This window comes from Pongo pygmaeus, chromosome 11 (assembly GCF_028885625.2).
Source record: "Pongo pygmaeus isolate AG05252 chromosome 11, NHGRI_mPonPyg2-v2.0_pri, whole genome shotgun sequence".
In the NCBI taxonomy this organism is placed as follows: Eukaryota; Metazoa; Chordata; class Mammalia; order Primates; family Hominidae; genus Pongo; species Pongo pygmaeus.
The window spans coordinates 35,258,926-35,278,782 of NC_072384.2; the positions used below are offsets into that span (position 1 = coordinate 35,258,926).

The window sequence follows — 19,857 nt, forward strand, 5'->3', positions numbered from 1 at the left end:
CACTGCAACCTCCGCCTCCCAGGTTCAAGCGATTCTCCTGCCTCAGCCTCTTGCGTAGCTGGGATTACAGGCACGTGCCACCAGGCCTAACTAATTTTTGTATTTTCAGCAGAGATGGGGTTTCACCATGTTGGCCAGGCTGGTCTCGAACTCCTGACCTCAGGTGATCCACCTGCCTCGGCCTCCCAAAGTGCTAGGATTACAGGTGTAAGCCATCGCGCCCGGCCTATTAATGACTTTTGTTTTTTTTTTGAGATGGCATCTCCCTCTGTTGCCCAGGCTGGAATGCAATGGCATAATCTCGGCTCACTGCAACCTCCACCTCCTGGGTTCAAGCAATTCTCCTGTCTCAGCCTCCTGAGTAGCTGGGACTACAAGTGCCCGCCACCACACCTGGCTAATTTTTGTATTTATAGTAGAGATGGGGGCTTCACCATATTGGTCAGGCTGGTCTCGAACTCGTGACCTCAGGTGATCCACCCGCCTTGGCCTCCCAAAGTGCTGGGATTACAGGCGTGAGCCACTGTGCCTGGCCTTAATGACTATTATTAGTAACACCACTACCACTGACTACTTATTTGATGACTGATTATCATTCCTATTTCGCAGCTGGATGACTATATACAAAAAGTATGCAGGGCGCTGGGAACACAAACGTAAATATTTGTTAGAAAATCATGATAGACTCTTACATGAGGAAAAAGTGATAAAACCGTATGTAATGTGTAATCCCAATTTTGTTTGTGTAAGAATTATATTAAGATTGATCATATAGGGAAAAAAACCACCAAAATGTGGCTACCAATGAATGGTGAAATTATAGGAAATTGTTCTGTCCCTTATTTTTCTGTATTTTCTGAACTTTCTACAATAAATATGCACTCCTTTTCTCATCAGAATAAAAATTTTTTAAGAGAACTATACACTCAGAGGTAGGTACAGAAGAAAGGTAAGGGCTGAAAGGAAATTTTGGCCAAGTTCAAAATTAAACAGAAGCAGTTAAGTAGAACCTTGGAGGTTTTAGGCAGCTAAACATAAGAGCAAATGTACCTCCTAAGATTTGCATGCCTGCTAGAGAAAAGAAATAAAATCAATGGTTGTAAGTGAAGTGAAGGCCAGTCATGGTGGCTCACGCCTGTAATCCCAGCACTTTGGGAGGCTGAGGTGGGCGGATCACTTGAAGTCAGGAGTTCGAGACTAGGTTGGCCAACGTGGTGAAACCCCATCTCTACTAAAAATACAAAAATTAGCTGGGCGTGGTGGCAGGTGCCTGTAATCCCAACTACTTGGGAGGTTGAGGCAGGAGAATTGCTTGAACCCAGCAGGCGGAGGTTGCAATGAGCTGAGATTGTGTCACTGCACTCCAGCCTGGGTAACAGAGCAAGACTCCATCTCAAAAAAAAAAAAAGTGAAGAATGTTCACTATACCCTTTAAATGTTTACTGTGCTTATTAGATTTAATTCTAAAAATTTTTTCATATTAAAAAAAGGCAACAGATGGGGGAGGAAGGGAATGAAGTAGTGAGAACAGTCTATGAGCATATTGTTTTACAAAAACCTATATAGTATGTAAAAGTGTGCCAGTACAAAAATAACCAGATCAATAGAACATAAGAAAAAATTGATAATAGACCCTATTAGATAAAGGAGATCCTAATTCTAAACAGAATTCAGGAGATTACAAAATTTAAATAAACACCCCAACGAATACAAGAACAGAGTAAAAAATGGAACCGAATATTAAACTATATCACGGAGGAAGGGAGAACTTTCTAAGTTTAAGAATGAAAGAACATCTATATACAAAATAAATCAAAGGAACAATAACACTGAGAAAAAATAAGTGCTGAACAGCATATAACCTATATAAGTTGATCTTTTTAATACATAAGGATCTTAAAGATTTATGAGAAAAGAACACTGAGATCCCAACACATAAACAGGCAATAGACCAAAACAGATAATCTGAAGGAGAAAGAAAAAAACCATAGTAAGTAAATACCGTATAAGGAAAAAAATGTTACTGGTAATGCAAGTAATGCAAGTTGAAGCAAACGACGACGACAGATTATTTACCTCTCAAATGAGCAAAGATTAAAAAAATACAAAATATAAAATCGAATTATTACTCAATGCTTGGGAGAATTAAAATCATAAAACTGTTCCTTTATAACTTGTTGAAGGCAGGGTAAACTTGCGTAATGCTTCTGGAGAACAATTTGGCAATAAGCATTAAAAGGCTTAAAAACGTTATCTTTGACTCAATAAATACATTTCTTAGAATACATGTTAAGGAAATCAAAACAGAACTACTTGTGACTAATGCTATGGTCCCCAAGCTTTCTACGTTCAAAGCACTTTCAAATACAAGAACCTTGATGGTCCACTTAAAATGATTTTTAAAGGACTCAAACAAACAAACAACCAGTACTGGCTTCCTGGTAAATAGAACTGTCCACTCAGACTACTTCTCTATGAAGTACTTTTGAGACCAAGTTCTTGTCATGTATTAGGAAACAAAATTGTTCTTTCTTTGGCTCTGGTTGGTGACACACTATACTGCATGATTAGCTTAGTTCCATGTTTTACAAGGCACTACCTTCCACATGCTGAGAGATAAATAGGAGCAGTGTGTACATGATCCTTTTTGTGCAAATTTAAAAAACAAAAAATATGGTCATGTCTGTATGTATATTTTGTCTGTCTGTAAATGTATATTTTTTTTTCTGCAAGAACACACAAGAAAAAACAGTGGCTATTTTGCAGGGAAGAGACTGTGGTGAGATGGAGGAGAACTGTGAAACCTCTATTTCCATATCTTTTTCTACTACTGGAATTTTTATTTTTACCATACCCATAAATTACTTTCTATTTTAAGAAGCAAATATATAATTCCTCAGTTTAGTAAAAAGTTCTCACTTCAAAAGCTGGTATATGAACTTTAGAGGGCAGATTAATCAACTGCTAAATATTATTAATCTTTCTTCTTGGAACTTTCCAACACAAAAGACAGTTCATAGAAAACAAAGTCAGTGTTCAAAACAGCTGAATGAACTATCTTTTCATATTTTATTTGTTTTTGTTTTGTTTTGTTGAGACAGAGTCTTGCTCTGTTGTCCAGGCTGGAGAGTAATGGCACGATCACTGCAACTTGGGTTCAAGTGATTCTCCTGCCTCAGTCTCTCGAGTAGCTGGGATTACAAGCGTGTAATCCCAGGCAGAGGATAGGTAGTATAGAAGAAAAAAGGGAGTATCATTATTTCTGTATTCTTTTAAAGATTCATGTTGCAAGTATTAATGTATTATTTGAGTAATTTACATTAAGTATTATAACTTAAAAATAGAATAGAATTTTCCAGTTAAAAATGAAGACCAGATTATAAATGCAAAATTCCATAAAAAGTAAGTTAAACAAGCACTATACTAAAAAAAAAGCCACCCGCACCTTTGCCAAATTGAGTTTATTCAAAGAATCTAAAAATGGTTCAACATTATAAAATACATTATTGTCACTCACTACAATTACATAAAGTTGATTCTTGTTATTTATAGAAGTTATGCTCTGTAAAGCTGCCATAATACTGAATTAGGGCATACTGAATCCTTGCTCCTGAGGGAAGTTTAGGGTTAGGTTTCTTCACGCTTATGGTCACAATATTTTTGCCAGCTGATTAATACATAACCTTCTTTTGTGTGTGTTTCTGTTTAAAGATACCTTAATATATATTGTTGAGTCATTAACACTTAACTCATGGCCAAGGGCACTATAACTCATGCCTAAACAGAGCATATCTAAACACAGGTATTTTCTTCTTAAGGGAACAGCACAGTCTTCTTGTGCTTGTGAACTTTAGAAACATTTGAGAACCATACTTGGGGCCATTTTAAAAGGCAAAAGCAAGCTGGGCACAGTGGTGCATAACTATAGTCGCAGCTACTTGGGAGGGTGAGGCAGGAGGATTGTATGAGGCCAAGAGTTGGAGGCTGCAGTGTGCTACAATCATACCTGTGAATAACCACTGTACTCTAGCCTGGGCAACATAGTGAGACCCTGTCTCAAAAAAAAAAAAGAGCCCATTAAGCATCTTCTTGGACCACAACAGAATAACACTACAAATCAATAATGAGAAATTCTGGAAACTATATAAACACACGGAAATTAAACAATATGCTCTGGGATGACCAGTGGGTCAATGAAGAAATTAAGGAAATAAAAAAATTTCTTGAAACAAATGATAACGGAAACAACAACATGCCAAAACATATGGGATACAGTGAAAGCTGTACTAAGAGGAAAATTATACCTATAAGTATCTACCTAAAAAAAGAACCTCAAATAACCTAACAATGCATCTTAAAGAACTAGAAAAGTATAAACTGAACCCAAAATTAGAAGAACTAATAAAGATCAGAGCAGAAATAAATGAATTTGAAATAAAGGAAACAATATAAAAGATCAATGAAACAAAAAGTTGGTTTTTTGAAAAGATAAACAAAAATGACAAGCTTTTAGCCAGACTAAGGAAAAAAGAGAAAAGATCTAAATAAATAAAATTAGAGATGAAAAAGGAGACACTACAACTGATACCATAGCAATTCAAAAGATTAGTGGCTACTATGAGCAACTATATGCCAATAAGTCGGAAAATCTAGAAGAAATGGACATTTCTAGACACATACAACCTACCAAGATTGAACCATGAAGAAATCCAAAATCTGAGCAGACCAGTAACAAATAACAAGATTAAAGCTGTAATAAAAAGTCTCCCAATAAAGAAAAGCCCAGGACCTGATGGCTTTACTGCTGAATTCTACTAAACATTTAAAGGACTCACGCCAATCCTACTCAAACTGTTCCAAAAAACAGAGCAAGAGAAAATACTTCCAAACTCATTCTAAGAGGCCAGTATTACCCTGGAACCAAAACCAAAGATACATCAGAAAAAGAAAACTACAGACCACCATCTCTGATAAATACTGATGCAAAAATCCTCAACAAAATACTAGCACACCAAATTCAACAATACGGTAAAAAGATCATTCATCATGACCAAGTGGGATTTATCTCAGGGATGCAAGGATGGTTCAAAAAATACAAATCAATCAATGTAATACATTGTAACAACAGGATGAAGGACAAAAGCCATATGATCATTTCCAACTGATGCTAAAAAAGCAGTTGATAAAGTTCAAATCCCTTCATGATAAAAACCCCCCAAAAACTGGGCATAGAAGGAACATACCTTAACATAATAAAAGCCATATATGACAGACACACAGCTAGTATTGTACTGAATGGGGAAAAACTGAAATCCTTTTCTCTTAGATCTGGAACACGACAAGGATGCTCACTTTCACCACTGTTATTCAACACAGGACTAGAAATCTTAGCTAGAGCCATCAGATAAGAGAAAGAAATAAAGGGCATCCAAATTGGAAAGGAAGAAGTAAAATAATCCTTTTTTGTGGATGCTATGATCTTATATTCGGAAAAACCTAAAGACTCCAGCAAAACCTATCAGAACTGATAAATTCAGTAATCAGTAAAGTTGAAGGATACAAAATCAACATATAAACGTCAGTAGGATTTCTATATGCCAATAGTGAACAATGTGAAAAAGAAATAAAAAAAAGTAATCCCATATACAATAACCACAAAGAAAATTAAACACCTAGGAATTAACCAAAGCAGTGAAAGATCTCTGAAAACTATAGAACACTACTGAAAGAAATTGAAGAGGAAACACAAAAAATGGAAAGATATTCCATGTTCATGGATGGGAATAATCAATATTGTTAAATACTACTCAAAGTAATCTACATATTCAGTGCAATCCCTATCAAAATGCCAATGACATTCTCCACAGAAATAGAAAAAAAAAAACCTAAAATTTACGTGAAATCACAAAAGACCTAGAATAGACAAAGCTATGCTGAGCAAAAATAATAAAACTGGAGGAATCACACTACTTACCTTCAAATTATACTACGGAGCTCTAGTAACCAAAAACAACATGGTACTGGCATAAAAACAGACACACAGACCAGTGGAACAGAAGAGAGAATCCAGAAGCAGATCCACACATCTACAGTAAACTCATTTTTGACAAAGGTGCCAATAACACACATGGGGGAAAATACAGTCTTTTCAACAAACGGTGCTAGGAAAACTGGATATCCATATGCAAAAGACTAAAACTTGATCCCATCTCTTACCTTATATAAAAACCAAATCACAATGAATTGAAGACTTAAATCTAAGACTTCAAACTATAAAACTACTACAAGAAAACATTGGGGAAACTCTCTAGGACACCGGTCTGGGCAAAAATTTCTTGAGTAATACTCCACAAGCACAGGCAACTGAAGTAGAAATGGACAAATGGGATCACATCAAGTTAAAAAGCTTCTGCACAGTAAAGGTAACAATCAACAAAGTGAAGAGACAACCCACAGAATGGGAGAAAGTATTTACAAACTATCCATCTGATGAGGAATTACTAACCAGAATACATAAGGAGCTCAAGCAACTCCACAGGAAAAAAATCTAATACAATCTTAAAATGGGCAAAAGATTTAAATAGACATTTCTCAAAAGAAGACATACAAATGACAAATAGGCATATGAAAAAGTGCTCATCATCACTGATCTTGAGAGCAATGCAAATCAAAACTACAATGAGGTATCATCTCCCTCCAGTTAAAAAGGCTTATATCAAAAAGTCAAATAACAAATGCTGGTGAGGATGTGGAGGAAGGGGAACCCTGGTACACTGCTGGTGGGAATGTAAATTAGTACAATCACTATGTAGAACAGTTTGGAGGCTCCTCAAAAAACTAAAAATAGAGCTACCACATGATCCAGCAATCCCACTGTTGGGTATATACCCAAAAGAAAGGAAATCAGTGTATCGAAGAGATATCTGCACTCTCATGTTTACTGCAGCAGCATTCACAACAGCCAAGATTTGGAAGCAACCTAAGCATCCATCAACAGATGAATGGATAAAGAAAATGTGCTACATATACACAATGGAGTACTATTCAGCCATAAAAAACAATGAGATCCTATCATCTGCAACAACATAGATGGAACTGGAGGTCATTTTAAGTGAAATAAGCCAGGCACAGAAAGACAAACATCGCATATTCTCACTTATTTGTGGGATCTAAAAATCAAAACAATTGAACTCATGGATATAGAGAATAGAAAGATAGTTACCAGAGGCTGGGATGGGTAAAAGGGGTTGAAGGCGGGGGGTCCTGGGGAAATTAATGGGTACCAACAAAAAAAATAGAATGAATAAGACCTAGTATTTGATAGCAGAACAGGGGGACTATAGCCAATAATAACTGTACATTTAAAAACAACTGAAAGAATGACTGGGTGTCGTGGTGGCTCACACCTGTAATCCAAGCACTTTGGGAGGCTGAGGTGGATAGATAGCTTGAGCTCATGAGTTTCAGACCAGCCTGGGCAACATGGCAAAACTCCATCTTTACAAAAAAAATGAAAAGATAAAAAATAAAAATTAGCCGGGCGTGGTGACATGTGCCTGTAGTCCCAGCTACTCAGGAGGCTGTGGGAGGATGGCTTGAGCCTGGGAGCCACAGGTGCAGTGAGTTGAGATCACACGGCTGCACGCCAGCCTGGGCCATAGAGCCAGACCTTGTCTCAAAAAATAAATAAAATTTAAAAAATAAAAATAATCAAAAGAATATAACTGGATTGTATGTAACACAAAGAATAAATGCTTGAGGAGATGCATACCCAATTTTCTATGATGTGATTATTACACATTGCATGCCTGTTTCAAAATATTTCATGTACCTCATAAATATATACACCTACTATGTACTCACACACAGTTTTTAAAAGTCCTTTTTTAAAAGGCATAAATGTGGCATTAAAGAGACTGTGAAAGTGACGCTTATTTACAGTATGAGAGCTGAAACAAGAAGGCAGAGCATTACTGTGTTTGACTTTAATTGGGAATGTGTGTACTGGATGACGCAAATACTCTGCCACTCTGCACGTGTACAGGTCTGGCATGACTGAGAATGACCACAAAAGTGCTGCAAGTGTTCTGGGGTTATAAACACATTTTAGCCAGTAGGTGAATTTGTGAATATGCAGTCCACGAATAATGAGGATCAACTACATTAAAATTTATTTTATTACACAGAAAATTTCCAACAAACACAAAAGCAGAGTGAATAGTATAATGAACCTCTCTACATATACATTACATAACACACTTATATTTTGAAGGGAAAAAATGCTAGAAAAAGGTCTGATAAAATTCAACATCTCCTCCTGACAAACAGAAAACTTGGCTGGGAAACTACTTTTAATCTACTTTTTAAAACTTTGCCATTTGTTTTCTAATGACATTTTATGTAGAACCTTAAACTCAAAATCATTCATTTAGAACTGGAATTTCTGCTCTTTCAAAAATTCTTCACTGTGTGAATCCCTGAGGTACTAGAGAACCTACTAGTATTGCAAAGAGAAACAAGAAATGAGATACAAACATCTGAAAGAAAAGGACATAATGATCATTATTTGTAATGCCTCTCTTCACCTCAAAAAACTGAAATGCAAACAGACTTGGAGAAAATTATTCTTTTTTAATAAAATACGAACAGGGCAAGAACAAACAATATATCAAAGAAGTTCAAAATAGTTAACATATCAGGAAAAGAAGTTTAACCAATGACTGAAACACAAATCAAAGCAACAATGGATAAACCTGAACTTTATACAAATGGGAAAAATATATGTAAATAAATATAGCCACACTATGAAATACTATGAAACCATTAAAAAACAATGATGCGGCCGGGCGTGGTGGCTCATGCCTGTAATCCCAGCACTTTGGGAGGCTGAGGTGGGTGGATCACGAGGTCAGGAGATCGAGACCATCCTGGCTAATACAGTGAAACCCCATCTCTACTAAAAATACAAAAAAATTAGCCGGGCGTGGTGGCGGGTGTCTGTAGTCCCAGCTACTTGGGAGGCTGAGGCAGGAGAATGATGTGAACCCAAGAGGCGGAGTTTGCAGTGAGCGGAGACTGTGCCACTGCACTCCAGCCTGGGCGACAGAGCAAGACTCTGTCTCGAAAAAATAAATAAATAAATAAATAAATAAACACAATGATGCAGCAGGACTATACGCACAGACATGAAAAGATATCCAAAAGATAAAGAAAAGTGCAGGTTATAAAATAATACAGAATATTATAAAAATTTTAGCTCAAACACACATATACACTCACATTGACCCTCAACCTCCCCATAAAAACAAATCTGAGGCCGAGCGCAGTGGCTGAAGCCTGTAATCCCAGCACTTTGGGAGGTCGAGGTAGGCAGATTACCTAAGGTCAGGAGTTTGAGACCACCCTGGCCAACATGGTGAGACCCTCGTCTCTACTAAAAATACAAAGATCAGCTGGGCATGGTGGCGCATGCCTGTAGTCCTAACTAAGGAGGTTGCAGTGAACCGAGACCACACCACTGCACTCCAGCCTCGGTGACAGGGCAAGACCCTGACTCAAAAAAAAAAAAAAAAAAAAAAAGCCCTCATCTCTACTAGAAATACAAAAATTAGCTGGATGTGGTGGCAGGTGCCTGTAATCCCAGCTACTTGGGAGGCTGAGGTACGAGAATTGCTTCAACCCAGGAGGCGGACGTTGCAATGAGCTGAGATCGCCTCACTGCACTCCAGCCTGAGTGACAGAGCAAGACTCCACCTCAAACAAACAAACCAAAAAAACCCCACAAATCTGTAAAGAAGGATTACAGTCAGTTTTCCACTTTATACCTGATTTAATTCTATAATGCTTGAGTATTTCACAAAAATGGTTATTACTTTTATAATCTAGAACAAATTTTTCTATTTTGCAAATTAAAAATATTGTAAATGATCATGTAGAGCTACATAAAACACTGATATAGCATATGAACTCATTTTTGTAAAAGAAAAAGTATCAATCTTTGTTTAAAGCAATTTCTATCATTTCAAACTTTCACAGTGTTTTTATTCTCTTGGGAGCAGAACAAGTGAATTACACTTTCTGCTTTATTCTTTAGTTTTTGTGCTGTTTGAGTTTTAAAATAGTGCATTAGCATTTAGCCCCTCCAAAATTCCCCAATACCCATAAATAATTTATTTTTTTGAGATAGAATAACAGTTAGTTAATATACTAATAAAAAGTGCTATGAAATTCCTAAATTAAAAACTCAAGAAAGTTTTAAACCGTTCAGTCTGTTCATAACATTGACACTCATAAACTCTCCCTATCCGCCCACCATGATTAGCTCATATCATCAATAAAGTCCTTACACCTTGCAATTTGTTTCAGGTTTTGAGGCAGGAGGCACTATCAATTAAGAGACACAAATAATTTGTCACAAATGGAAAAAAAAAAACACTAGCAGATGGTACAGGAAGAACATTCTCAAATCCGAAAATCTGCAATGTTTCAAAATCCAAAAACTTTTTGAGTGCCCACATGACTCTCAAAAAAAATGCTCATTGGAGCATTTTGGATTTCAGATTTGGGATGCTCAGCCAGTAATGCAAATATTCCAAAAAAAAAAAAAGAAAATCCAAAATCCAAAACACCAGTCCCAAGTATTCTGGATAAGGGATACTCAACCTGTATATTTTTTCACTTACGTGATGCTTCATACTTACATGCTGATCTCAATTAGAGTGAGCTACTGGACAGCAAGAACAAGACCCAGAAGACAATGCTCTATTATATGTGTATAAAACACCTATTTTATTCATCTATTATTCGGTAGGGTTCTTATTATGTGTTGTGTACCAAACAAAGCAAGAAAATAAGCAGTAGCACCTTCCAAGAGCTGACAACAGGAAATAAGACACATAAAAAACTACAATGGAAGGCAAGTAACTGTCATGCTCATTAACATGACTCAATTATCGAAGGCTTACACTGCACCAAACATAGAGCTAAATACTTTATAAATATTACTACATAACATCTTATAAGCTAGGTATTAATATATACTTGTCTTAAGAGAAGACACTGAGGATTGGAAAGGTTATGCAATTTGCCTAGAGTAAACAGATTGTAAGCACAAATCCAGGATTCAAACACACATCTGTCTCACTGAAAAGGTCTTATTCACAACCACTGGGAAGTATCACTCATGAGTTTTAACTGTTAAGAAGAAACAGACACGGCAGTCATAAAATAAAGGGATGGGTGTGAAGAGAAATGTTCTTGGTTCAGGCTTACTTGTAGTATGCATTCTATCTTTTAATTTGCTAAATTACTATGTTTAGGAAAAAGTGCCCCATTTGGACAGAACAAAGGCTCTCAGTATAACGGGAGAGAGATGAGTAAATGAAGGATTATAATACAATGTGACGGACTATTGGCAGAATAAATGGCCCAACCTTTCAGGAAGGCATATCAACATTATTCGAAAATTTAAAACTCCACCAGTACTCCTCTCAAAGTCTGTCAGTATTCATCAGGGGAGGACACTGAAAGAATAGACAAACTCTTAACAATGGTGGCCCTAAAAGTGAAATATATGTATAAAGTGCTGGAATTTTAAAAATAATGGGCATGTATTAATTCTACAATAAAAAAATTATAAAACACAATTAAGAAATGCTCTATCGGCTGGGTGGTGTGACTCATGCCTGTAATCCCAGCACTTTGGGAGGCCAAGGTGAGAGGATCACCTGAGGTCGGGAGTTCAAGACCAGCCTGGCCAACATGGTGAAACTCTGTCTCTACTAAAAATACAAAACTTCACCAGGCATACTGGTGCATGCCTGTAATCCCAGCTACTTGGGAGGCTGAGACAGGAGAATCACTCATCACTCGAACCCTGGAGGCAGAGGTTGCAGTGAGCTGAGATCACAACCCAGCACTCCAGCCTGGGTGACAGAGCAAGACTCTGTCTCAAAAAAAAAAAAGAAAAAAAAGAAAAGAAAAGAAATGCTATATATCATGGGACATATTAAATACTATAGAAGCAAAGTAGAATTTTTAAAATAATGGGCATGTATTAATTCTACAATAAAAATATTATGAAACACAATTAAAAATGCTATTATCATGGGACATATTAAATACTACAGAAGCAAAGAACTCTGCTAAAGAGAAGGAGGTGTCTTAGAAAGCTTCTAGCTTCTGTTTATACTCCACCAACTACTATGAGACTTTGGGTAAGTAGCTTCATTCTGAACGTGTTTCCTCATTTATAAAGTGGAACAGGAATGCTTGTTCTGCCTACTTCACAAACTTGCAGGGATGATCAAATGTGAAAAAGTATGAAAAGTATAAAGTTATAAACTAATGTGTCAATTAATATTTTTAGACAATTCTGAACACTATAGTAGGCCAATTTCCTATAAGAAACAGAGGTCTGTCTAAATGATCCTAATGTTTCTTTTCTGTTGAGGCTACATTTTTAGCACTGTCTGAAAGAACTTTCTATGATGAGAATATTCTGTATTTGTGCTGTCTGTCCAAAATGGGAGCCGTTAGCCACATGTGGTCATTAAGCTCTTGAAATACAGCTAGTGTGACGGAATTACTGAATTTAAATGTAAATAGCTGCATGTGGTCAGTGGTTACTGTACTGAATTGCCCAGTCTTATCTTTTGTTCACTTCTCTCCTCATCTAGATAATTACAAATATAAAAATATTAACAAACGGGAAGTTTCTCAAAAACACTCTTCACTTTATAATTAAACTTTACTTTTTTTCAATTTTTTTAAGCTACTCCTTCTCCAGCTGAAAATAATTAAAACTTTAGAGCGATGCTAGAAAAGTAGCTTGAAGTCTTAGATTTCATCAGTCTTTAGGGTCAAATTATTTGTAAGGATGTCTTACAGGAATCTAAAGTTGATTAACTATGGGTTAATACTTTACAGTGACTTTTAAGAAAGAAAAGTTACATGTTTTTGTTTTGTTTTTAAAGATTTACTTTGGTCTGTGAGGAACATGTAAGACAAAAAATTCGGAGTCCTTACCGAAAGAGCTTTAATAATGAAATCAATCCTACCTTTAGCTCTGCTTGTATGAACTCTTGCACGCACCCAAACAACTTCATCAGCTTTTTGTATTGTCAAGTCTCTAACCCGAACCAAAACTCGATCTGTAATAAAAGTAAACAATTTTTATATAGTAAAATAATTTTTAAATTCAGAATTTACAAAGAGATCATAATTATTTTTGACAGCTAGCATAAGTACTTGGAACCATCTTGAATAATTCTCAATCTTTGACAACACTGTCTTCTCTATCACGTTCCATATGCAATTTGCCTCAAGTTTTGTGAACTGTGCTTTCTAAACATATGTTTAAAATCCATCTATTTCTCTACCATCTTCACTGCCGCCATACTAAACCAAGCTATTGTCTCCTACCTAAACCACAGCAATAGCTTCCTAACTGCAATCCCTGTGTCCCCTTCTAATTCAGTCTCCTTTGAAGTCAGACAGTTTCAAAATGCAAATCTGAACACTTCAATGACTTGTAAGGCCAAACACAGCCTATCTTGCCTAGGACATGGAACTTTTGCCTGCCTGCCACAGTACCTAAGTCAGCTAGTCTCTGCCAAGTCTGGACAGTCGCAGTACCCTATTCCCCAGGACGCAGTAACTCTAACTGAGCTAATAAAAGTCTTTCTCTGGGACTAAATATACAGATGCTGGGAATGAAGCTCTCTTTCCTGGGATTGCTGCGCTGACACGGTGCAGGCCCAGGGCTGCAGCTTTCACCTTTCCTGCTATGTTTGCAGGATTCGAGAAGGAGGCCAATATCCTAAAGGAAACAGAGCCAAAAGGTGGAGAGAGAAAGGCCTGTAGATGCTTCCTGAGCCCCAAGATCCAATCATGCTTGATGTCATCTCATACATTTCCCTATCGAGCCTTTTGGCTGTAAGTGAGCCCCAAATATTATGCTCCTAATACTAAACAAAATACTACATTCATCTAGAGTTCCTAAACAGGAAAACAGCTACAAAACAACTATTATGTAAAGATATGTATACAATGCAACATTCAACAATCATTTTTGCTACTCTTCTAAATGCAATCATTTGATTAGAGAAAAACATTTAAGTATTAGTTAAATTAAACATAGCAATAGACATGACATTACAATATCAAGAATACCTTTTGAGACATAAAATGAAGTCAAATTATAAATACTGTATGTCTTACCGAATTTGTCTAAATGTATTTATAATTTGCCTATTGAAGAAAAGATGCAGCTGCAGAGAGAATCTGATTTATAGGAGAATAAATAACATGGTTCTCATAGCCAAAAGCAAAGAGAATGAAAGAGGAATTTTAAAGCCACTGGCATCATAAGAGGATTTCTGCAAAACACTGCCAACAGACTTTATGAGTTAAGCCAACTTCCAAGTCTGCTGTGTAAACTCAGGCAAAAGAAAGTGTGAAAGAGAAAAGACAGACACATCAGCAGAAGATTTTAAAAGGCAGATTTGAAAATGCCAAGACTGAAAAAGCAATGGCTAACCAAGCAATCACAACTCAAAACCACACAAAACAGAAAAGCATAAGTCTAAGAGATATGTGATAATTAGGATAATTTTACTAGCATTTTGGAAAAGAAAAAGGGTAATGGCTCTTCTTTCTTGTGGCATGGCAATTAACTAGCATAGGGGTTCTCAACCTTTAATACACCCGAACATACCTGAAGCCCATGCCATACTCACACCAGTATGACTGGCTAACCAGTAACAACCAAGGTAGCAGGATTTCCGTTTGAAAACTGCACTTTTAAGAGTCATGGGCATCAGAGTGATTAATGTGGAGAAATGGAAGCAGATGAGAAAGGAAACCACCTTGAGCAAAGAATTGGGATTTTTGCAGAGGTAAAACCAAAGGTAGAATTTTATTGTTATATTACTATAACCATATTACATACATAGGTTATCTTTCTCTCTAAGTGGAAGAATGCAACAGTCTGTGGATTTGCCAGCAAAAGAAGAACAGCAATTATGTTAATGGCTGCTTTGGACCTATGTTAAAGACTTAAACTCCAGTGAACTTCTTTGTGTTACAGCTCAAGGAAGTACAGTTGAGAAAGACACCTAACCTGAAAACAAAGTCTCAAGTGTCTCCTCCTGCTTGCCCTGGCAGAGGAATATCATCCCCCATACTCCATTTTCCGTAGGTTGAGCATTCCTAACCCGAAAACCCGAAACGCTCCCAAATCCAAAACTTTTTGAGTGCTGACATGATGTTCAAGGGAGATGCTCATTGGAGGATTTTGGATTTTCAGATTAGGGATGCTCAAGTGGTAAATATAATGCAAATATTCCAAAGTCCAAAAAAATAAATAAATAAAGTCCAAAACACTTTTGTGGTCTCAAGCATTTTGGCTAAGGGATACTCAACCTGTACTCAACTACTTTATTTCATCTTTATGTTTTGGAAATGATTTTCAGAAATTTTGGTTTTGGGTTTTTTTTTTTTTTTGAGACAGGGTCTCACTCTGTTGCCCAGGCTGAAGTCCAGTGGTGTGATCGTGGCTCACTGCAGCCTTGACCTCACAGGCTCAAGTGATCCTCCCATCAGCCTCCTGAGTAGCTGGGATAAAAGGTGTATGCCACCATGCCTAGCTAATTTTTTTACTTTCTGTAGAGATGGGGTCTCACTATGTTTCCCAGGCTAGTTTCAAATTCCTGGGCTCAAGTGATCCTCCCAACTCAGTCTCTGAATTTTGGTCTTTTACTGTATTCTTTCCCAACAAGGCTGGGAAAGAAAAGTGATTTTGTGATCATGTGGTAAATCAAATATAACAATAAAATTAACCTAGAGGTGTTTTATTTCCAAAGCATAATATTCATAGGCAGCCCTCTGAACTTGAAGCAGTGCTTCCAATGGGCGAGAATGTAAAGGTCTACAATTACTGCACCAAAGAGTGAGAGACGTAATTTGAAGTGTCTACCAAAAGAAAAAAGACTGTCAAATAGTTGAGTAAGATAAATCTGTTGAAATTACATATACAAAATAGAAGTAAAAGAAAGGCAAACATTTATAAATAAAAAATCTACAGGTCTGAGAGAAACAACATGAGTCAGGTGAATTTCAAAGAAATATAAGGCCGGGCACGGTGGCTCACACCTGTAATCCTAGCACTTTGGGAGGCCGAGGTGGGTGGACTGCCTTGAGTTCAGGAGTTCGAGATTAGCCTGGGCAACACAGTGAAACCCCATCTCTACTAAAATACAAAAAAAAAGCGAGGTGTGGCGGTGTGCGCCTGTAGTCCCAGCTGCTCAGGAGCTGAGGCAGGAGAATTGTAGGAACTTGGGAGGCGGAAGTTGAAGTGAGCCGAGATTATGCCACTGCACTCCAGCCTGGGCAACACAGCGAGCCTCCGTCTCCAAAAAAAAAAAAAAAAAAAAAAAATATAAAGATGCCAACATACGCTAACAAAAAAGAGTGGTTATGAGAAAAGATAGACTGGGGTCTAAGAATAATTAATTTCATTCCCAGACACTGAAGCTAAGAGTAAACAAAATGGAGTGGAGTTGGAGGCTTTAAAACTCAAATCATAGTACTGCCAAAGAAGCCAGAGAAGATGTAAGATGGAAGGACCCATGGACTCTAGGGTCAGATGGCCTTTGGTTCTAATCCCAGGTCTGGCAGACTGTGTAAGTCAAGTTTCTTATCTTTCAACTTTGGTTCTTTAGTTTTCAAGGATGCTGTAGAGAATAAGTGAAAATATAAATGTTTGGGAAGAGTTAAGCAAAATAGGAATAAATAATAGCTAAAAACAGTCAGAGAAGTAAAGTTGTGGGGGTTGGGGGAAGTAAAAGAGGTAGCTTTATTAAAGCATGCAAAAAGGCTACATGTGATGAAGGCAGTTATTATTAGCCATTCTCCTATCTCCTAGACAACGGCTGAATCTTACCTAATAATTTAGGAATATTTAAAAAATATAATCTACCATTTAAAACATACCATTTAACCTACAATACCTAATAACATTTTTTTTTTTTCCTTTTCTAGAGTCGGAACTCTAAACTGACAATGTTTACACAGGGTTATGACATCTACTTGGATTATTAACGTCGTTTAAGCTTTTCAGAATTATACCTTCAGATTTATGCCAACCTTACTTAAAACTTCATGAAGAGCTTTCCTGGAATTAGAAAGCAAAAAAGCTTTATTTATTGTCACATAGCTACTAACCTGGTTTTTCTTGTGATTGTATCATTGAAGATATTCCATATCTCTCTTTAGCATAATCCTACAAAAGAAGTTTTTGCATTGTGACTTTTTATGTAAACACTAAGAGCACAGTAAACACATAAATACTAATAATAGAATATAAAAATGAATTTAACTTTCAGGATCATTTTATTAATTCAGAAAGTCAGTAGTTTCATAATGTGGAAATCTGTCATTCATTTACATATGTACTCTACAGAAAAGTACTGTTTCTGGTTAGTTTGTTTTGAAGACCACCACTCCTAGATGGATTTACCATACTTAATAACATTCTCAGAAAATTTACACATATGTACAACACATCTTAACTATCTTCTTCAAAAAGATGAAACTACTTCAAAGCAGGGACATAAATTTCCTCTGTGAAGGGAGTAGGATGAAGTACCACAGTTTTATTAACTTCCTATTACAGGAAGAAATGTTCAAAGAGAACCAACGTTTTGGGTAAGCTTTCTGAGCACCAGATGTCCACAGTTTTTAGAAACTGGAGATGCTGGGTATAAGCTAACTACAACTTTCCTTTTGTAAAACATCATCAAAAAATTCACCAGCTTCCTGTTTCTAAAAACCAGCTTCAGGATACCAGGTTACAGGAGTTTGACACTGACAATATAATAATATCAAATTTCTTGTTACAGATTAGAGTTAGGAACAGGAAACAGGAGACCTAGGGTCCAATCTGTTAACAAAATATACTTATTAAATAGGTAAGTGGCCTTTATTTCAATCTTACTTTACCCCTAAAATGATCTAAGATTCTTCTAGCTATAAAATGGCATAACTCTGCCACAATGTCTACCTTGTATCTAAACCTATACTATCTGTAAGGGTACACTGATAGTTTATGCAATTAAGCAGATTAAGAGTACACAAAAATAATTGCCCTAGATTTTTACAAGGTAACTTAAGATCTGTATGAAACAATTAAGTTTGTCACTTTACAGCTACCTGTTGGAATTCTCCTTTAGAGCAGGAGGGTGCTGGATTTTGTGTTTACACCAAAATAAAACCAGACATGTTTAAGGCGCTTACTGAACAATTTAAAGAAAAAGATAACCCTGGCCAGAGTAGAGAGATACAGTCACACAATGAAGCCTGAGGGCAACAGAAGGAGATTAAATTGTGTGAAGGACAAAAAAGTTGCATTCATAATTAGTACTATTAATATTTCAGTGACTCTTCCTCATTTAGTATTCTAAGATGACCTATTTCTCATGTTGCTTACCACAAACTCAGAACTCCTCATAGAAAAATTAGGGAGCCAGACGGAAATTAAGGCTTAACAGTACTACAGCACACACAACTTGTAGGATGGTTTCAAACTCTGATTTCTGAAAAGCACCGAAGGATCACTGGCTGTTATGAATTATCCACGTGATGTGGGGTCACTTCACCTCAAATGCATTCTCGGTAACTCCTATTACCTACCTTACCGGGTCACTGAGAGAGAGAAAGTAAATAAAAATGACATGTGTTCTTTAAAGCTGTCACATGGGAAATGGTCATTAAACATATTGGCAGATGGCTTTGCTAAGTACTGTCATTACTTGCTAAAGCATTAGGAACACGAGGGCTGAGTACATATCGATTACTAGTGCTTATTAAAATTTTCCCAGGGATTGTGCATTACGTGCAGGACGTGCCTAACCCAGAGAGACTCAAGTGTGAGGCCGCGCTCCTACTTCCGGGGCGGCTGGTTTTTCCCGTCCTCCCCACCCCGGGGACACGTTTCTAGTAGGCCAAACTCCCAGGTGACCCCCGCAAGAAACGCGGTCCGGAGAAGGTATGGCCCCACTGCTGGGGCAAGGGCTCTAGGCGCCCGGACCCCACGCCCGCAGCCTGCGGAGAACGTGCCGACAAGGACCTAGAGGGCCCCGCTCTCCCTCCTCCCTCCCTCGGCGCAGCCCGGCCCAGGGGTCTGTCCTCCCAGGCCCGGGAAAGGAGGAAACCCACTTCCGCCGCGTCCATGATCTCCCGCGGCTTCTCCTGACTCTTGCGGCTGGCGCTGGCGCTGGGCATCGGGACACGGAACTGGGCAGTGGACACCACCCTCCCTCGCAGGCTTCCGTAAGGCAGGCCAAAGGGGCTTCTCCCTCCCTCCCAGTCTCCGCCCTCCCGACCCTCGGGTCTCAGCACACGCGCTCGGACTCCGCGTGGAGGTGCGGCTCCAGAAAGATCGCGAGAGCTGCGGCTATCTCGAGATCCCGGAGCGCTGGCGGCCGCGCGCGGGGTGTCCTCCCACTCTTGCCCCGCCCCTCCGGGAGTTTTCCCGGAGTTGGAGGGAATTCCCGGGAATTCGCGGTAGTTTCGCTGGATTGGCTCTGGGGGCGGGGTCTGGGGTTACCAGGTGGCTGGCTGTAGACCTGGGCGAATGCCAGCTCTCTTCAGCTTCGTCCCAACTGCGACTTCTGCTCCATTCTTCTAACAGCCCTTTCAACTCCGCTCGACTGTAACGGCAGACTCGTCACTAAAACACCCACCTAAGCGCGGGCCTTGGTTTCTCCTCTCTTGGACTTCCCAGCCTTCTCTCTTCCCCTGGGCGACGTAGCTGCTTGGGGACGGAGGAGGCCTCTTCGCAATCCATTGCCCTGCTTG

General features: G+C 38.1%; 1 protein-coding gene across 1 annotated transcript in view; it reads right to left on the minus strand.

Moving 5' to 3' along the window:
* Positions 1 to 19,528, minus strand: part of DARS1 (aspartyl-tRNA synthetase 1) — a 77,865-nt gene extending 58,337 nt beyond the window's left edge. Inside the window, exons 1-3 of the mRNA XM_054477889.2 lie at positions 19,216 to 19,528; positions 17,224 to 17,281; positions 13,059 to 13,151 (exon numbers count right to left, since the gene is read on the minus strand). Of these exons, the coding sequence (XP_054333864.1) occupies positions 13,059 to 13,151; positions 17,224 to 17,281; positions 19,216 to 19,281 (217 nt within the window). The 5' untranslated portion in view covers positions 19,282 to 19,528. The remainder of the gene's footprint in view (positions 1 to 13,058; positions 13,152 to 17,223; positions 17,282 to 19,215) is intronic.
* Between the last annotated feature and the right edge of the window lie 329 nt (positions 19,529 to 19,857).